General features: G+C 41.4%; 1 protein-coding gene across 3 annotated transcripts in view; it reads right to left on the bottom strand.

Annotated features, from left to right (window-relative positions):
- LOC124605368 (nardilysin) overlaps nt 1-16,824 on the bottom strand; it is a 391,451-nt gene that overhangs the window by 271,987 nt on the left and 102,640 nt on the right. For all 3 annotated transcript variants that reach the window (XM_047137001.1, XM_047137018.1, XM_047137009.1), the window contains exon 5: nt 4,185-4,353. In XM_047137001.1, coding sequence (XP_046992957.1) covers nt 4,185-4,353 — 169 coding nt within the window. The remainder of the gene's footprint in view (nt 1-4,184; nt 4,354-16,824) is intronic.

Genomic DNA, 16,824 nt, shown 5'->3' with positions numbered 1-16,824 from the left:
CAATGATCCCATAACCAATGCATTATACCACACCCAGAGAAAATAACATTTTAACATGTATTGAAATCCTCAGCTTTACATTTTTGTGTGTTTCGAGCAAAAAAACTAGCATATACCTGACGTATGAACATGAAGGAGAAAGTTATATAATAAAAAGAAGCGCCCTTCTTCAGAAGGCTCTACAGAAAAATATACCACTAACAAGTAAAAGCTAGAAAAAATTTTAAAATTTAAGAAAGAAAAGTTTAACAATTCGAAGGTAAATGATACATACTGAGAATTATCGCATATTATAGAGCATCAAATATTAGCAGGTGTATTCAGCATATAACAGTAGCCCTAAAAAAATACAAGAACACAATTTAATACAATGAAGAAAAAAATGAAATGATCATATGGCATTGTTGGCCGGTAGGTCCCAGGCGGGGGAGTTCGCCCGCCATACTGCAAGTCCTTTTTAGTTGACGCCACTTCAGCGACTTGCGGGTCAATGATGATGAAGGACACACAACGCCCAGTCCCCTGCCGGGAATCAAACCCGGGCCCCTTGCGTGGTAGGTGGAAACACTACCGCTATGCTTCGGAGGTGGACTTAACACAATAATAAAATGTGTTAATGTAAAAAGAGCTCGTAAGTGCTTACATGTGGATCACAGTGCATGTACAAATATGGCACAAGGAAACCAAACAATAAGTGCAGACATCATGCCAGAACTGGAGCTAATAAGCTAAAGACGTGCATATCTTAAGATTGGTCTCAGAGTGGAGGTAAAAGTATGATAAAATAATAAAACAGAAACTTATGCAACAGTAGTTGCTAAAAAAACATATACAAAAATATATAAAGAGCATATTCACTAACATTTAAAATCTTAATGTTGAATAAAGTACGTTAATACAAAATAACATGTGGCACTAGGGATGGGAAGTTTAGGAACTAATCACTGAAACTAGTGCACTGAGGTCAATAACATGCTATCAGGGAATCTGTAGATGAAAACAAAATGCAAAAGGTGATGATTCATTTTTGCTACAGGTGTCCAACATAGTGCGATTTTGATGCAGGTATATAACCAATGAGATATAGGCAAGGGATTAATGTGGCATTTACGTCTTTGTGTTGGTGTGTGCCATAAATCCAGAAATGTGAACTACGGCAATGTTATTACGAAATGCATACAAATAGGACCAATGTACTGTTTTTCTTTTCTTGGATGCTGAAGGAAAGACACAACTACACATCCACCACAGAATGAAGAATGTGTAAAAGGCAGCATGTTGATTGTAAACTGGAAAAACTGTGGTAAGGAGTGCCGCAGCTTCACGATAATCACAATCCCCATATTGAAAACATATTGTAAACGTTGTACCACAGAAGTTACATCAATAGGAGACACTCGAGCAACCATGATATAGTCTTGATTTCTTCCCTTATGATATTCATGCATTTGGTCCCTTAAGAAAGGCATGGAAGGGTCGAAAATTCCAGTCAGATGACAATGTGTAGCAGGCAGTTACAGACTTCTGCAGGCAACAGGACGTAGTGTTTTAAAAAAACGGGTGTCTTCAACCTTATGCATTGACAGGATGACTGTCTCAACGCTGGCAGCAATTTTGCCCAACTGGCATACTCATTCTGGTCTGTACGGCCTTTGCATGGAAATTTTTTGACTGCCCCATATATTTCACTATAACAGGATCATACGGCTATGTCCACTTTTCTTTTCTCGTGCAGTTATTTTTGATCCTTTGTTTTGGCTATTGGTTAGGAACCATTTGTCTAGTTACTCCAGTTATTGCTTTTGGCTCCTTGGAGCATCCCACACGTTGTTTGTGCGGCCTTATTTCCTGTGAGCATGCTATTGACCTCTCTACATGAGTTAAGCGATGTGTTCTAAACCAAATGTCACTACTTTCAATTGTTTCATGAATCGTGTCTGCAACCTGGTGATATTCTGGTGCCAGTTATTTCACTGTAATAGAAGTATACAATAGTGCCCATACTTCCTTTTCTCTGTAATTACTTTCTGACCCTTCATATCAGCTACTGATTGAGAATTGTTTCTCCATTAATCCAGCTACAGTCCAATACAATGATATGCTTTGCACTTTGTTTTTGCCGATTGGTTCCCTCCTAGTTGACTACTGACATCACTACACTTGTTCCAGCGATTACCTCCTAAACTTCCCACCCATAGTGCCAGATGTTGTTTGTATTAACTTATTTTATGTATCATAAGGATTTTATACATTAGTTAATGCACTGGTTATGCACACTTACATTTTCACTTATGTTTTAAGGCTACTATAGTTGTGCAAGTTTTTGTTTCATTATTTTATCATGCTTTTACACCCAATCTGAGACCAACCTCAAGATGATCCATTTCTGGCTTGATGACTGCTTTTACTGTTTGGTTTCCTTATACCATATTTGAATATGCTCTATGATCCATATGTAAGCACTTATGAACTCTCTTTGCATAAACAAATTTGATTACTACAGGGTTATTACAAATGATTGAAGCGATTTCACAGCTCTACAATAACTTTATTATTTGAGATATTTTCACAATGCTTTGCACACACATACAAAAACTCAAAAAGTTTTTTTAGGCATTCATAAATGTTCGATATGTACCCCTTTAGTGATTCGGCAGACATCAAGCCGATAATCAAGTTCTTCCCACACTCGGCGCAGCATGTCCCCAATCAATGAGTTCGAAAGCAAGGTTGATGCGAGCTCACAAGTTCTGGCACGTTTCTTGGTAGAGGAGGTTTGGACACTGAATCTTTCACATAACCCCACAAAAAGAAATCGCATGGGGTTAAGTCGGGAGAGTGTGAAGGCCATGACATGAATTGCTGATCATGATCTCTACCACGACCGATCCATCGGTTTTCCAATCTCCTGTTTAAGAAATGCCAAACATCATGATGGAAGTGCGGTGGAACACCATCCTGTTGAAAGATGAAGTCGGCACTGTTGGTCTCCAGTTGTGGCATGAGCCAATTTTCCAGCATGTTCAGATACATGTGTCCTGTAACGTTTTTTTCGCAGAAGAAAAAGGGGCCTTAAACTTTTAACCGTGAGGCATCCAGAAGCTTTAAACTGCGCATACCATCGCCGAATGGAGTTAGCAGTTGGTGGATCTTCGTTGAACTTCGTCCTGAAGTGTCGTTGCACTGTTATGACTGACTGATGTGAGTGCATTTCAAGCACGACATACGCTTTCTCGGCTCCTGTCGCCATTTTGTCTCACTGCGCTCTCGAGCGTTCTGGCGGCAGAAACCTGAAGTGCAGCTTCAGCCAAACAAAACTTTATGAGTTGTTCTACGTATCTGTAGTGTGTCGTGACCATATGTCAATGAATGGAGCTACAGCGAATTTATGAAATCGCTTCAATCATTTGTAATAGCCCTGTACATTGAATTTTTTTAGGACAACAGTAATATGCTGCATACAACTTCTTGTTTTTGACACTTGCTAATAATGTGATAATTCTAAGTATGTGCCATCTCTTTAGCTTCAAATTGTTAACTTTTCTTTCTTAAATGTAAATATTCTTATCTAGCTTGTACTTGTTTGTGCAATATTTTTCTGTACAGTCTTCTGAAGAAGGATGTTAGGTAGAGAAATAAAATGCATTTTGCGCAACTGGTTGCTCATTTTTTTCAACAAATAAATTTAAGTGCTGCTGAATACAGATAAAGGACAATATTTTAAACTAAAAAAAAAAAAATTAAATGCTGATTCACTGTGAAATACAGGTGTCCAGATGACATTTCCAAAAATCAAGAAAATATTGAATCTCATTACAAATCTATCTTCACTACTCACTCTGTCCTTCTACCATCTCTGTACTGAAGCTGTCTCAGTGCTTATCAATGTACTATCTTTCATGTCATACAATCTCTGGTATTACCCCCTTCCTCTTCCTCTCATCTTATCCTCACTAGCTAGGGTCAAAGCAATCTGCCCCTACTTTCTAGCCATTTCTTCTTTCCTCCACAAAGAAGGAACTAACAGTTCCAAAAGATAGAACAGATTCTCTTTTTTTATGTGTCTACCAATAGAATTTCACCTGATGAGTTGAGTTCTAACCTGTAATTCTGTCTTATTGTAATTTTATAGTTTTTTTAAATGTATAATAAAATGTCACAGACAAAATTACCTCCATACATACCTGAATTTATTGCTTCTCTTTCACGTGTCATGGCCTCTCTTTGTAGGAGAGGTGAAATGAAGAACTGAACAAATCTGTCAATAACCGCAGAAAGATGTCTTTCATGGCAGTCAAAATAAAATGTTGTAGTTTCAGTTTCAGTTGTTGCATTAGTAGATCCACCACGTATCTGCATGGAGAAAAAAAATGACACAATGCTATTAAGAAATAAGTTCTGTATTAGGCCATAAAGAAACATTAGATTATGGTAAAGTATCAATTCATTCATACAACTAGATGAAACTGTAGTAACTGAGGTGAGGGTTCACTGCGTTTGAACTCATCTGATACAGTTCATGTTTGGGACCAACCAAACAAAATTAACTTGGGACATCGAAACTATACAAAGAAGGGTGGCATAAATGGTCATATGTTTATTGATTCACAAGAAAGTCTCGTAGCAATGTCAAAAAAACAGAAATTGTTAGATTCCTGTAGATAGATGCAAATTATGTCATGAACAAGAATCAGTACGAAGTAAAGAGTTGGGGGGTGGGGTTTTTGGTTTGAGTGAGAGAGGTTGAGCCAAGGAAGCTCCTTTCACCTTCCCTTATCAATAGCTTCTAGCTAGTGTCTCACCACCTGGCGCAGATTACTCGTTTGCATTAAATGCCCCAACTGGGCTTCAAAAGCCACCACTGAAGTGGCATCTGGCACTGACTATCACTGAGATCCAAGTTAACAGCATAAATTGTGGCACAGTACACAAGCCATTGGCAGCAGTGCCTTCAATGAGATTTAAGAACAACTAAATTGTTGATGAGTACTCATTAAATCAATCAACAACAATTACGTAAAAAAAGATTTTATAAAGTCTATGAGTTGGAAAATTGGCAGCTAGGATATACAGAAGGACTACAATTGTTTCATCCTCTGCAGTGTTGAGGAACAGCAGCATCAGCCACACGTCCATCAATAGTAACCCAGTGCAGTGATCCAGCCACACCTCCACCAATAGTAACCCAGTGGCGCGATCCTGCTTCCTGTTGACACTGCAATGCAGTGAGCTATTCAGGCATTGTTAGTTGGACTGTGTTAAAGCCAATTTGAATTTTTTATCTCTATTTTTATTTTTATCATTTTTGTGGTGATTTATGATGTGGAGTAAATAAAATTTTTGTGTGTGAAAAGCATTTTTTTTTAATGAAGAGATATACAAACTGTTGCAATTGACACAGTAGAAAACTAGTTATAAGTCAAGTGCTGATTTAATTACTAAGGTAAAAGCAAATAAGGTTGAATTGTAGAAATGAACAGCAAGATATCATGATTACAGTATGCTGTTTCATCTTTAGCAGAGGAGTTACTGTCAGAAGTGATTAACAGGATGACTTAATACAAAACAAAATTAATGAGCAATTTAGAGGTGTAAATAAGGATCTAAAAGAGATTAAAGATTTCTCGCAATAGGAATTTACTAAAGTACATAGACAATTCTCAGACACGACAGTCCACAAAAACTTTTTAGAGCAGGACAAAGATTCAGATGTAGTTCCAACATCCGGTTCTACTCTTGTCACTCTGGATGAGCACGTTAGTGTCAACGAAGGCTAATTGGGGGGGATCGCGTAGTTACAAATTTTTGTACAGTGGTATGAGTGTAATGAACAACATACTAAAACTCCCAGCCGATGGAGTGTGAGCACGGGGACGGAAGGGCATTTAAAGGTCACTTCTTTATGTTTTTCTTAAATAACTCAAAAACTGCAGCTTCTATCGAAAATGTTTCTAAGAACAAAATTAAACTAAAATTAAATTTCCTATAAAAATAGTTCAATTCAGTTTTTCTCTAGGGCTAATGGTTTCCACATTGCAGGGGATGGAAAAATCACAGCACCTTGCTGCAGTCAACTGTCGACAATGTATTGTAAACCTGTGTAATTGTGTTGTAGTCACCTGGTGGTGATTTACTGGATAAGCAGAAAATTACTGCACTTCTCTTACCATTAATTGTGTTACTGGTAGACTGTGCAAATCTCTTCCATTAAAGAATCGCTGGCACTTGTAGAATAGGCTGCATTTATTTAAGTGGAGCCAATTACCACACATCCACAGAATACCTTCCAAGGTGGGCATGAATATGTCTGATGGAATGGGACTGATCATGTTCAAGTCTATGAGTGGAAAAATCACAGATTACTAAAATAGTTTTATGGGTATAAAACTACTGATTACTGTTAAATGAAGGGGTTAAAACAAATGTTGAATAAGTGTACTATGTCTAAGTGCAGTAGCCATATTAAGATACAAATTGTGTGCTGGGGGTGCAAGGGGAGGCAGGCCACTAGATTGTGGCCATGCTGCTCCCTCCTTCATAGGTCTGCAAACTAAAGAGCAAGCAGGCAATTTCCACTCTATCTACCCCACTACACCACAAGAAGTAGCTTTTGGGTGTTTCACAAAGTTATACTGACCCTCCACATTGCTCATTATACATCACTGGCAACGCATGAGCAAACATTTCTGGGAGGTGTTTACTTTTCACAAAGTGCATTAACAGATACTAGCTTCTAATAATACTAATGCAGGAAACACATACAGACATAATCTATGCACATTGTTCTACACTGCTAGAATGGAAATTGATTCGTAGTCATCTTGTATGGCGGCTGTATTGCATTATCATGAATAGGGGAGAGTGTCTCTGAAATGATACAGGATTTGGGGTGGACATCATTAAAACAAAGGTGTTTTTCATTGCAATGGAATCTTCTCAAGAAATTTCAGTCACCAACTTTCACCTCTGAATGTGAAAATATTTTGCTGACACCGACCTACAAAGGGAGAAACCATCACTATAATAAAATAAGGGAAATCAGAGCTCGCACCACAAGGTGTTCATTTTTTCCATGCGCTATACACGATTGGAATAATAGAGAATTGTTGTGAAAGTGGCTCGATGAACCCTCTGCCAGACACTTAATTGTGATTTGCTGAGTATTCATATAGATGTAGTTATATATGTAGATGTAGTGCTCTTCCAGGAACGGCAACTCCACACCACAAGTGCTCCTAGCTTTTTATTTTGCAGACAGCCTATACCTCCCCAGCATTTTCTGCCCAGTTCTCTTGTGTGAGTGGATGAATTAACTTCACTTAATTCATGTTTATATAGCGGAGTTTTTTTTTCAGTTTATTAAATGAGTTCTTATTTGCAGATGTTAAGTGAGGTATTACAAAAAAAAGTTCAACAGCTGGAGATGTCAGCTGTCTACCACACCGAAAAGCTTACCCCAGAAGTAACATGCTGTCAACACGTAATTACAATTTCAGTTTCATTGTCTCCTGGCTGGAATACTTTTCCCAGAATGAAGGGTATCACATACATCAACCCAGCCTCAGCTCTCTCAGCATCTGAAGAGGCCCAGAGGCTTAAATTGCCTTCCTTTGCAAAACAAGTGCGTCACATAGATGTTATGGAACTTCAGATATTCCAAAATAATGCAAGCTACCATTACGGCATATTACTGATATGGACCTGAAAATGAGCAGTCCCGTTCCATCAAATTTATCCACACCCACCTTTGATGATATACTGTGGATTTGTGGTAAGTGGCTGCACTCAGTGCAGCCAATTCTACAAGTGCCCCCAATTCCTCAATGGAAGAGATTTATGCAATTTACGGTAACACAATCGATGGTGAGAGAAGTGCAGCAAGCTTTTGGCCATTCATAATTCACCACCAAGTGATTACAAGCAATTACACAGGTTTACAATACGCTGTCAATGACAGACAGCAGCAAGGTGCAGTGATTTTTCCATCCCCTACAACATGGAAACATTACAGCAGATTACTGTTCTAGACTTGAAAATGAGCAGTCCCATTCCATCAAACTTATCCACACCAACCTTGGATGGTCTTAGAGAAAAAAATGAATAGGACCTTTTTTGTAGGAAATTTAAGGTAGTTTAATTTTGTATTGGGAAACATTTTTGCTAGAAACCATGGTTTTTGAGTTATTCAAGAAACTCAAAGAAATGACTTTTAAATGGCCCCCCATGATGACTCCTATGCTCATCCCCTATGAGTGAGATTTTTAGCATGTTTTTTACCACCGTACAAGAGCAGTTATGGAACCAGCTGCACTAAGTGATGAATTCAGGATCACATACATCATTACGATGGAAGAGGGAATGGTTCAATGCAGGTGAAAAGTTACTGAGGACAGTGTTTAGTACATCAGATGGTGATGACATCCAGGAATTAAACAACACATTGGGACATGCTGGTGCAGGGGGTAGCAGATATCAACAGAGCAGCTGTGGAGTTGTATACTACACACTTGGCAAGTCTGCAGTAAGGTCTATTGTATAACATCAGGGTAGTACAAGAATTTACTACAGAACTAACAGAATATATGAAGACAACTATGGGAGCAATTGATTGGGATTTGGATATGGTACAAGCTTGACTGAACTTCCTAAACGTCAGAGTGCCCATTGCAAGGTTGCTACAATCCCTGGTATATAACCAATGTGACCCAAGGGCAGAAGTGATACCATTGCAGGAGGCAATACATCACGTGGTACATGGACAATTAAGTCCTACACTGCTTACCTCCGTGGCAGTTTCTAACTGGCCTGCAAGAGTGCAGCAAGAATTTATGCCAGAGCTGCTGCATACAGTAAAACCAATGGAAGATAATTTGTCATTATTTTAGCATATGGCAACAGTTGAGATTGGTACAACTGGAACCAGGCTTCATGTATTGGTTCAGTTTCCTGTGATAAGACTGAATGTGCATTAACAGTGTTTCACAACCCACCCCTACCCAGTGAATTGGGAAACCAATAAGAAATTTTTACAGGTGGAAATACATGTGACATTGTCAGTCATCAATGAGAGGGATAACTATGTATTTATGTCACCAGATGAGCTCTGTTGAAGCCAAAGGGAAGACGATTACGATATGTCCAACCAGGACAGTCCAGACCAGCACACGAATATGTGACATGCAGTTATTCATGGGTACAGCAGATGTGGTAGGATGCCAGAGGGATGTCCTGACGTCATTCTCATACTTTCAAAGGATTGGTATGCACTGGTTTTATATCATATTTGTGCCAGAGTTAGTGAACTTTTATGAAGATGGTCGGTCCAAAGGAATGACAAGGATGGAATTACAGAACAGTGGAATATTAGTCACTGGTATAGCAGTTACGAAATTCCATCTCCCAGCTACCATTACTGGAACAACCATAATGAACCTGACACAACCCTTGTTGTACTGGCCAGATAAACCATTAGATATGCTGGAAACCAAGTTTACCCATTTAAATGACACCCAAACACCACACCTCCTTTATTCATTGGATGTGCTTATAACATCATCACAGAAGGTTCGTATTATCACTGAGCAAATGTTCCAGCATATATGGCAGCACCATGATAGGCACTGCAGAAATATTATGATCATGACCACCTCAGTTTCTGATACTGCTGAGTTTCCAATATTGCTGAGTTTCTGATCTTGCTTCCTGTAAGCTTGTATCCAGCTCATGCAAGCTTGCATCCACCTCATGCAGAAAATTAACCATCAACTACCAGTGGACTGGGTTACCTGAAGCAAGTAATGGTTAGCTAAGTAATAATAGACAAGAAGCCACCTGCTACACAAGGAGAAATGCTAAAGAAAGAATTTACTGTTAAGTGACTGCTAAGGAATTTGTAGACAATGAAGAGTTTGGTGATGAAAATTTACTAGTCTGTAAGGGATAGTTCAACGGAGAGATGTTTCTGTAGGAGAGCAAAGGAAGTCCGTTGGATTATGTGGGAAATAGTTGTTAGGTTAGAAGTACAGCCAATGGACATTGTGGTTTAAGCTGAACTAGTGCAGGGAAAACTAAATGTGCTTCATGTATCTGCCAAGTTATAAATTTATATCGAGAGTTTGCAGAAGTGTCATGAGCCGAGATCCCTTAGGCGGGATCTCTTGAAGAACAGAGGTGTGTTATGCTGTAGTTAATTTACTTTGCACAGTTGGGTAAAAGTGAGATACTGCCAATGGCAAACACAAGAGGCCTTGAAGAGAACAGTTCAGCCTGGCCTCATGAAGTTATATGAGGGGCTGCCTGGTGATATGGTTAAGTACTGCCACTGAGGGAGTGATTACATGCTACGGGCAAACAGAGAGACCAAAGGCATATTAGCATTGACGCAGCAGAAAGGCCAACTTGACTGCTTCACGCACATCCTGTCAATCTGTTGTGGCTTATGTGATAAGAACTGATACTTGTGGAAGGGACCAAACTACGAGGTCATCGGTCCCTTGTTCCTAATAAAACAATGACACAAGTGTGAGAATAAAACAGACGAGACATATAACACAAAACACAAAGAAAAGAAGACCACAAGAACAAAAGAAAGGCAAGGAACATTAAAAGGAACAAAAGAGGACAAGAAAACAACAGAGAGATGCAAAAAACAGTTAGAAGAGAGTAAAACAATGAAGCAGATTACAGTGGCTGACCGACCACGGAAATAAAAATGAAAAGCCAGCCACTCTGCAACACCTCCACCCTAAAAGCACTAGGGTGGAGGACACAGAGGGACAAAGGGCATGCACGAAAACTCAGATCGAATGACAAAACCCAGCCTCATGGATGAAACGTAAAACAAAATCAGCCGATGAGGCATTGTCCACTAAAATCAATGATAACGAGTCCGGCAACCGAAGATGAAGTTGGAGGGCAGCAAAAGAAGGGCAGAGCAGAAGAATATGGGCCACTGTCAACCAGGCACCGCACCGATGCTAAGGTGGGTCTTCACAGCGCAGGAGGTAGCCATGGGTTGCCTAGGCATGGCCAATGTGGAGCTGGCAGAGAACCACGGAGTCCCTGCGAGAGGCCCTCATCGAGGACTTCCTCACATTCGAGACCCCTTAATGGCTCACAGTTTGTTGTGCATACTGAGATTTTGCCATTCCGTCTCCCAAAGCTGAAAAACCTTGCGGTGCAAGGGGATGCCCACCTCCAGATGTGGTTTCCATGTAGCCTTTTTGGCCAGCCTGTCAGCAAGTTCATTTCCTGGGAATCCGACGTGACCAGGGGTTCCGACGAACACCATTGAACGACTGGACCGTTCTCAGGCATAGAAGGACTCCTGGATGGGCGTTACCAAAGGGTGACGAGGGTAGCACTGGTCGTTAGTTTTCAGGCTGCTCAAGGAGTCAGTACATAAAAGAAAAGACTCCCCATGTCATGAACGGAGATACTGAAGTGCACGAGAAATGGTCACCAGCTCTGCAGTGAATACACTGCCGCCATCGGGTAAGGAATGCTGATCAATATGGCAGCCGTGAACGTAGGCCTAGCCAAAGTGACCGTCAGTCATCAAGCCACTGGTGTAAACCACTTCACAGCCCCGCAACACGTAAAGAATCGAGAGAAAATGACAGCGGAGAGCCGCAGGGCTAACGGAGTCCTTAGGGCCACATGAAAGGTCCAGACGAAACTGCGGCCGAGGCGTACACCATGGAGGTGTACATATTCAGACCTCGAGGAGAGGTGGTATAGGCAAGGACTCCAGTTCAGACACAAGCGATCGCACGCGAAGCGCAATCATTAGCCCCGATCTGGGCCACCGATGCAGATGGACTGCTGCGGGTGAGAAAAGGAGACGGTAATTAGGATGCTCAGGAGAACTACAAATGTGTGCTATATAACAGGGTCGAGTAAATGCAACATTGCTGCCGAACCATAAACCACACTCCCATAGTCAATTCATGATTCAACAAGGGCTCTGTAGAGCCGCAGCAGCGTAGAGTGATCTGCAACCCAATTGGTGTTGCTCAGGCAAGAGAGGGCATTGAGGTGCTGCCAGCACTTCTGCTTAAGCTGACAAAGATGAGGAAGCCAAGTCAATCAAGCGTCGAAAACCATTTCTAAGAATCGATACGTCTCAACTACAGTGAGTGGACCGTCATGAAGGTAAAGTTCTGGGTCCGGATGAACGTACGACGCCAACAGAAGTGCATGACACAATGACTTTGCGGATGAAAACTGGAAGCCGTGGGCTATAGCCCATGACTGCGCCTTGTGGATTGCTGCCTGCAGGCAACACTCAGCAACACCAGTACTGAAGTAGCAGTACGAAATGCAGAAATCATCTGCATACAGAGAAGGTGGGACGGCGGGCCCGACAGCTACTGCTAGATCGTTAATTGCCACTAAAAATAGAGAAACGCTCAATACAGAGCCCTCTGGGACTCAGTTCTCCTGGATATGGATGGAACTATGGGAGGCACCAACTTGGACACAAAAAGTACGGAGCGACAGGAAGTTTCGGATAAAAATCGGAAGTGGGCCCCGGAGACCCCACTCACACAATGTGGCAAGGATATGATGTCGCCAGGTCATGTCATATGCTTTTCGTAAATCAAAAAACACGGCAACCAGGTGTTGGCATCTGGAAAAGGCTGTTCGGATGGCAGACTCGAGGGAAACTAGATTATCAATGGTAGAGCAACCCTGGCAGAAGCCCCCGACATGTAACCAGTAGGCCACACGACTCTAGGACCCAACCCAACTGCTGACATACTATACATTCCAGCAGCTACACAAAGAACGTTGGTGACGCTGATGGGCCAATAGCTATCCACATCAAGCGGGTTTTTACCGGAATGATGGTGCTCTCCCACCATTGCAATAGAAAGATGCCATCGCTCCAGATCCAGTTGAAGATGACGAGGAGATGTCGCTTGTAGTCAGATGAGATATGTTTAATCATCTGGCTGTGGAGCAGGTCAGGCCCAGGAGTTGTGTCCGGGCAATGAGCAAGGGCACATAGGAGCTCCCACTCTTTGATGGGGCGTTATAGGATTCACTGTGGCGTGTAGTGAATGAGAGGATGTTCCCTTCCAGCTGCCATTTGAGAGTGCGAAAGGCTGGGGAGGGGGATTCTTCAATGCAGAGGCTCCAGCAAAGTGCTTGGCAATTGCATTTGCATTGGTAGATAATAGGGAACACCTGTTGGGGTCTGGTACCCGAAAAGACGTTTGATCTTTGCCCAGACTTGGGAAGGTGACGTATGGCATCCAATGGTCGAGATGTGTCTCTCCCAACAGTCATGCTTCTGTCGTTTGGTAAGTTGGCGAACGCGGGCACGGAGCCATTTAAAGGCTATGAGGTACTCCAGGGCAGGGTGCCGCTTATGCCGCTGCAGAGCTCTCCGATGCTCCTTAATTGCTTCAGCGACTTCTGGCAACCACCAAGGGACTGCCTTATGCCTTGGGCTCCCTAAAGAGTGAAGGATTGCATTTTCTGCCGCAGAAACAATTGTTGTAGTCACATGCTCAACCATGACATTGATGTTACCGTGTGGAGGAGATTTAACAGTGACAGCAGAGGTGAAAGTTTTCCAGTCTGCCTTGTTTCAAGCCCATCTGGGCAGGCATCCATGGTCCTGATGCTGGGGCAATGACAGGAAGATGGGGGAAATGGTGACTACCACACAGGTTGTCATGTGCTCTCCAGTGGATAGATGGGAGAAGTCCTGGGCTGCAAAGTGATAAATCAATGGCCGAGTAACTACCATGAGCCACATTGAAATGTGTGGCGGCCCCAGTATTTAAGAGGCAGAGGTCGAATTGAGACAGTACAGTTTCGACATCTCTGCCTCGGCCAGTAAGCACAGTGTCACCTCACAAGGGGTTATGGGCGTTAAAATCTCCCAAAAGTAGGAAAGGTTTAGGGAGTTGATCAATCGGTGCAGCTAATAAACTCAGGGGTACTGCACCATCTGGAGGAAGATATACATTGTAGACAGTTATTTCCTGCGTCGTCCTTATTCTGACAGCCACAGCTTCAAGAGGGGTTTGAAGAGGTGTAAGTTCACTACAGACTGAGTTTAGGACATAAACGCAAACTACAACTGACACTCGATTATAGTCACTATGGTTCCTGTAATATCCCTTATAGCTGCGGAGGGCAGGGGTCCGCATTGCTGGGAGCCAGGTTTCCTGGAGGGCAATGCGGATAGCAGGTGTAAAGCTAACCAGTTGCCATAGCTCAGCCAGGCGGTGGAAAAAACCGCCGCAATTCTACTGGAAAATGATGTCATCCTGAGAGTGGGAAGGTATGGAACATTCAATGAGGTAGTTTACGCCTCAGAGTCACCTGCTGCCACCGACTTATTGCCTGAGCAGTATATAAGCATTATGTCTGAGGGTCTGGGGAGATCTAGGTCCTCAGCGGACGCCAAAATCTCCACCCCATCCTCAGACACAGAGCTTGAAGGTAGCGTTGGTGTGGGTGCCACTGCTATTTCCTTGGTCTTAGGGGTTTTCTTTTTGGATTTCTCTCATTGCTCCTTGGGTTTCCCTGGCTGGGAGGACTTCACTGGCTCAGTCTCCAGGACTGAGGATGAGCGTGAAGCCTTATGACCAGCTGCATTTGGGCTCTTCAGCCACAATATTGTTACATTCCATCCTGGATTTTCCGTTGTTTTATTACTGAACCTACATACGACATCTGCAAAAGTCACCAGCTTAATGGCTACAGGCAGAAAATTTAAATAAATAAATAAACCTACAAGATCAACCTATGGAAACTTGCAATCTCAAGTGCACTTGGAGGACATGAGTTGCACTGGACTTTCACATGCAATAACTGCACAGATTCCCTAAGTAAGTAATGTTAGTGTTTAACATCTCATCGATTTTGGTTAGAGCAGCAGTGATGAGAGAAGACGAAACAGTTATGGGCGATTTAAGCTACCATTCCTGCATTCACCCACAGTGATCTACAAAAATCAAATAAAACCCAAATCAAGAGCACAAGGTGAAGATGTGAACTCTGCTCTTCTTGATTATGACTCCTTAGTTGGTTTTCCAGCTATGTAGTGCCCATGTACTCAAAACGGAATGAAGACCTTATCATTCTAAGCTGCTTTCTCTGTCTACAAAACCTGCGGAAGGGGTATCACACAGCTAGGTACCAGTGTATGTAGAGATTTTGTGAAACAATTTGTCAGATACTGTGGTTGAAGGGTCTACGTTATTCACAATGCAGCACAATTTACTGCCCACTGACACGAACTGACTTTACTGTCGAGGTGCACTGTGTGCTTTCAAGTACTCAAGCTCCTGTCACGATTACAGTTAATGTATATCTCAATAAAAGTACGAGTTTGATGGTGAGAGGGCAATCCATGATGTGGCTGGTATGTTGTCTATGACTTCAGATAATGACGTTAAAAGTAGCATGCATATCCAAATATTTGTGTGAAAACTGCCTCATAAGCAAACTGCCAGAGGGGTAACTGCACAACTTGTTCAACTCTCTTCGAAATGTTGGTTTTACAGAGCCAGTATGATATACTTCCAATTTCTAAATTGTTCTTATATTTTCACATTATTGTAGCACTGTCTGGTCATTGAGTGGATCCTAGGTTTTGAGTTCAATATCCAGCTAGTCCCAGTATTTTTTTCTGTCATACAACACTACTGTACTTCCACATCTAGTGATGCTATGTGCACACAAAAAATTCCATATTACATCATGGTTAATGTGAACTGTACATTGCCTATAATTGGTTGGATAACTCAATTTTCAGGTTATAGTAAGACAAGGGTAAATCACATTCAATAGGGTCATGTCCAATTATACATTGAAGAGTACTGAGTGATCTTAGGGTTGATGACTGCTTGACTTATAAGAGCATTTTCCATTTTTGGCTTTTTCAGGGCTTTATTTAGTGACTCAATTTCTTCATCCCAAGCCAAGCAATGCTATCAAGCAGCCACTAATTAGCATTTACACATGCACAAATTACATATTGACACCACACACACATCATCACCCTCATCTACTTTATACTCAAATGTTATTATCAAAACTATTGAATCTTGTGAAAGGAACTTAATGCCATATTATCAGTAGGAGAATTTACTTTTGCACCACTGCTTATGAGTATGTCATGGTTTTGTATTGCTCATGCATTAAGGAAACAGGGCTAGAGGTGGTGTATTTGTTGCAATAGACAAGAAAATCAAATCCACATAAACAGAAATTCAAGCTGCATGTGAGATTGTTTTGGCAAGACTCAGTATTAGTGATGTGAGACGGGCAAATATCCAGTGGGCAGACATCTATAAATGGGCATATGCCCAAAGTAGTTTTAAATGCCAAAAATCTCAACATTTACTAAAAAAGTACTTTTTTAAAAGTTTGTCCAAAATCAGGACATTTATAAAAAAGCCATTTTTCAGTTTTTTCTGCTAGAATGTATAATTTATTAATTAAAATAGGGGAATGGGATGAAAGTGTCAATAGCCTTTTTCTTCTTCTTCTTTTACTAGCATTCCAGTTTGCTGTATCAAGAAAGGGTGTAAGTTGCTGACAGCTGCTTATCATATATAATGTCATTATTTTTACCAGTTCTACACTTCACTATCAGTCTCTCTCTCTCTCTCTCTCTCTCTCTCACACACACACACACACACACACACACACACACACACACACACACACACAACATTGACCAGCTGTGTAGAGCTAAGCTGCTATGACAAACACTGTCCTTACGTCATCGCTTTGTAATGTAACACACTTTATAATCCTTCGTAAACCTCTAAATATTATTGAAGAACAACTATTGAT

This window comes from Schistocerca americana, chromosome 1, assembly GCF_021461395.2.
Source record: "Schistocerca americana isolate TAMUIC-IGC-003095 chromosome 1, iqSchAmer2.1, whole genome shotgun sequence".
Classification (NCBI taxonomy): domain Eukaryota; kingdom Metazoa; phylum Arthropoda; class Insecta; order Orthoptera; family Acrididae; genus Schistocerca; species Schistocerca americana.
This window is presented reverse-complemented; position numbering and strand designations above follow the sequence as displayed.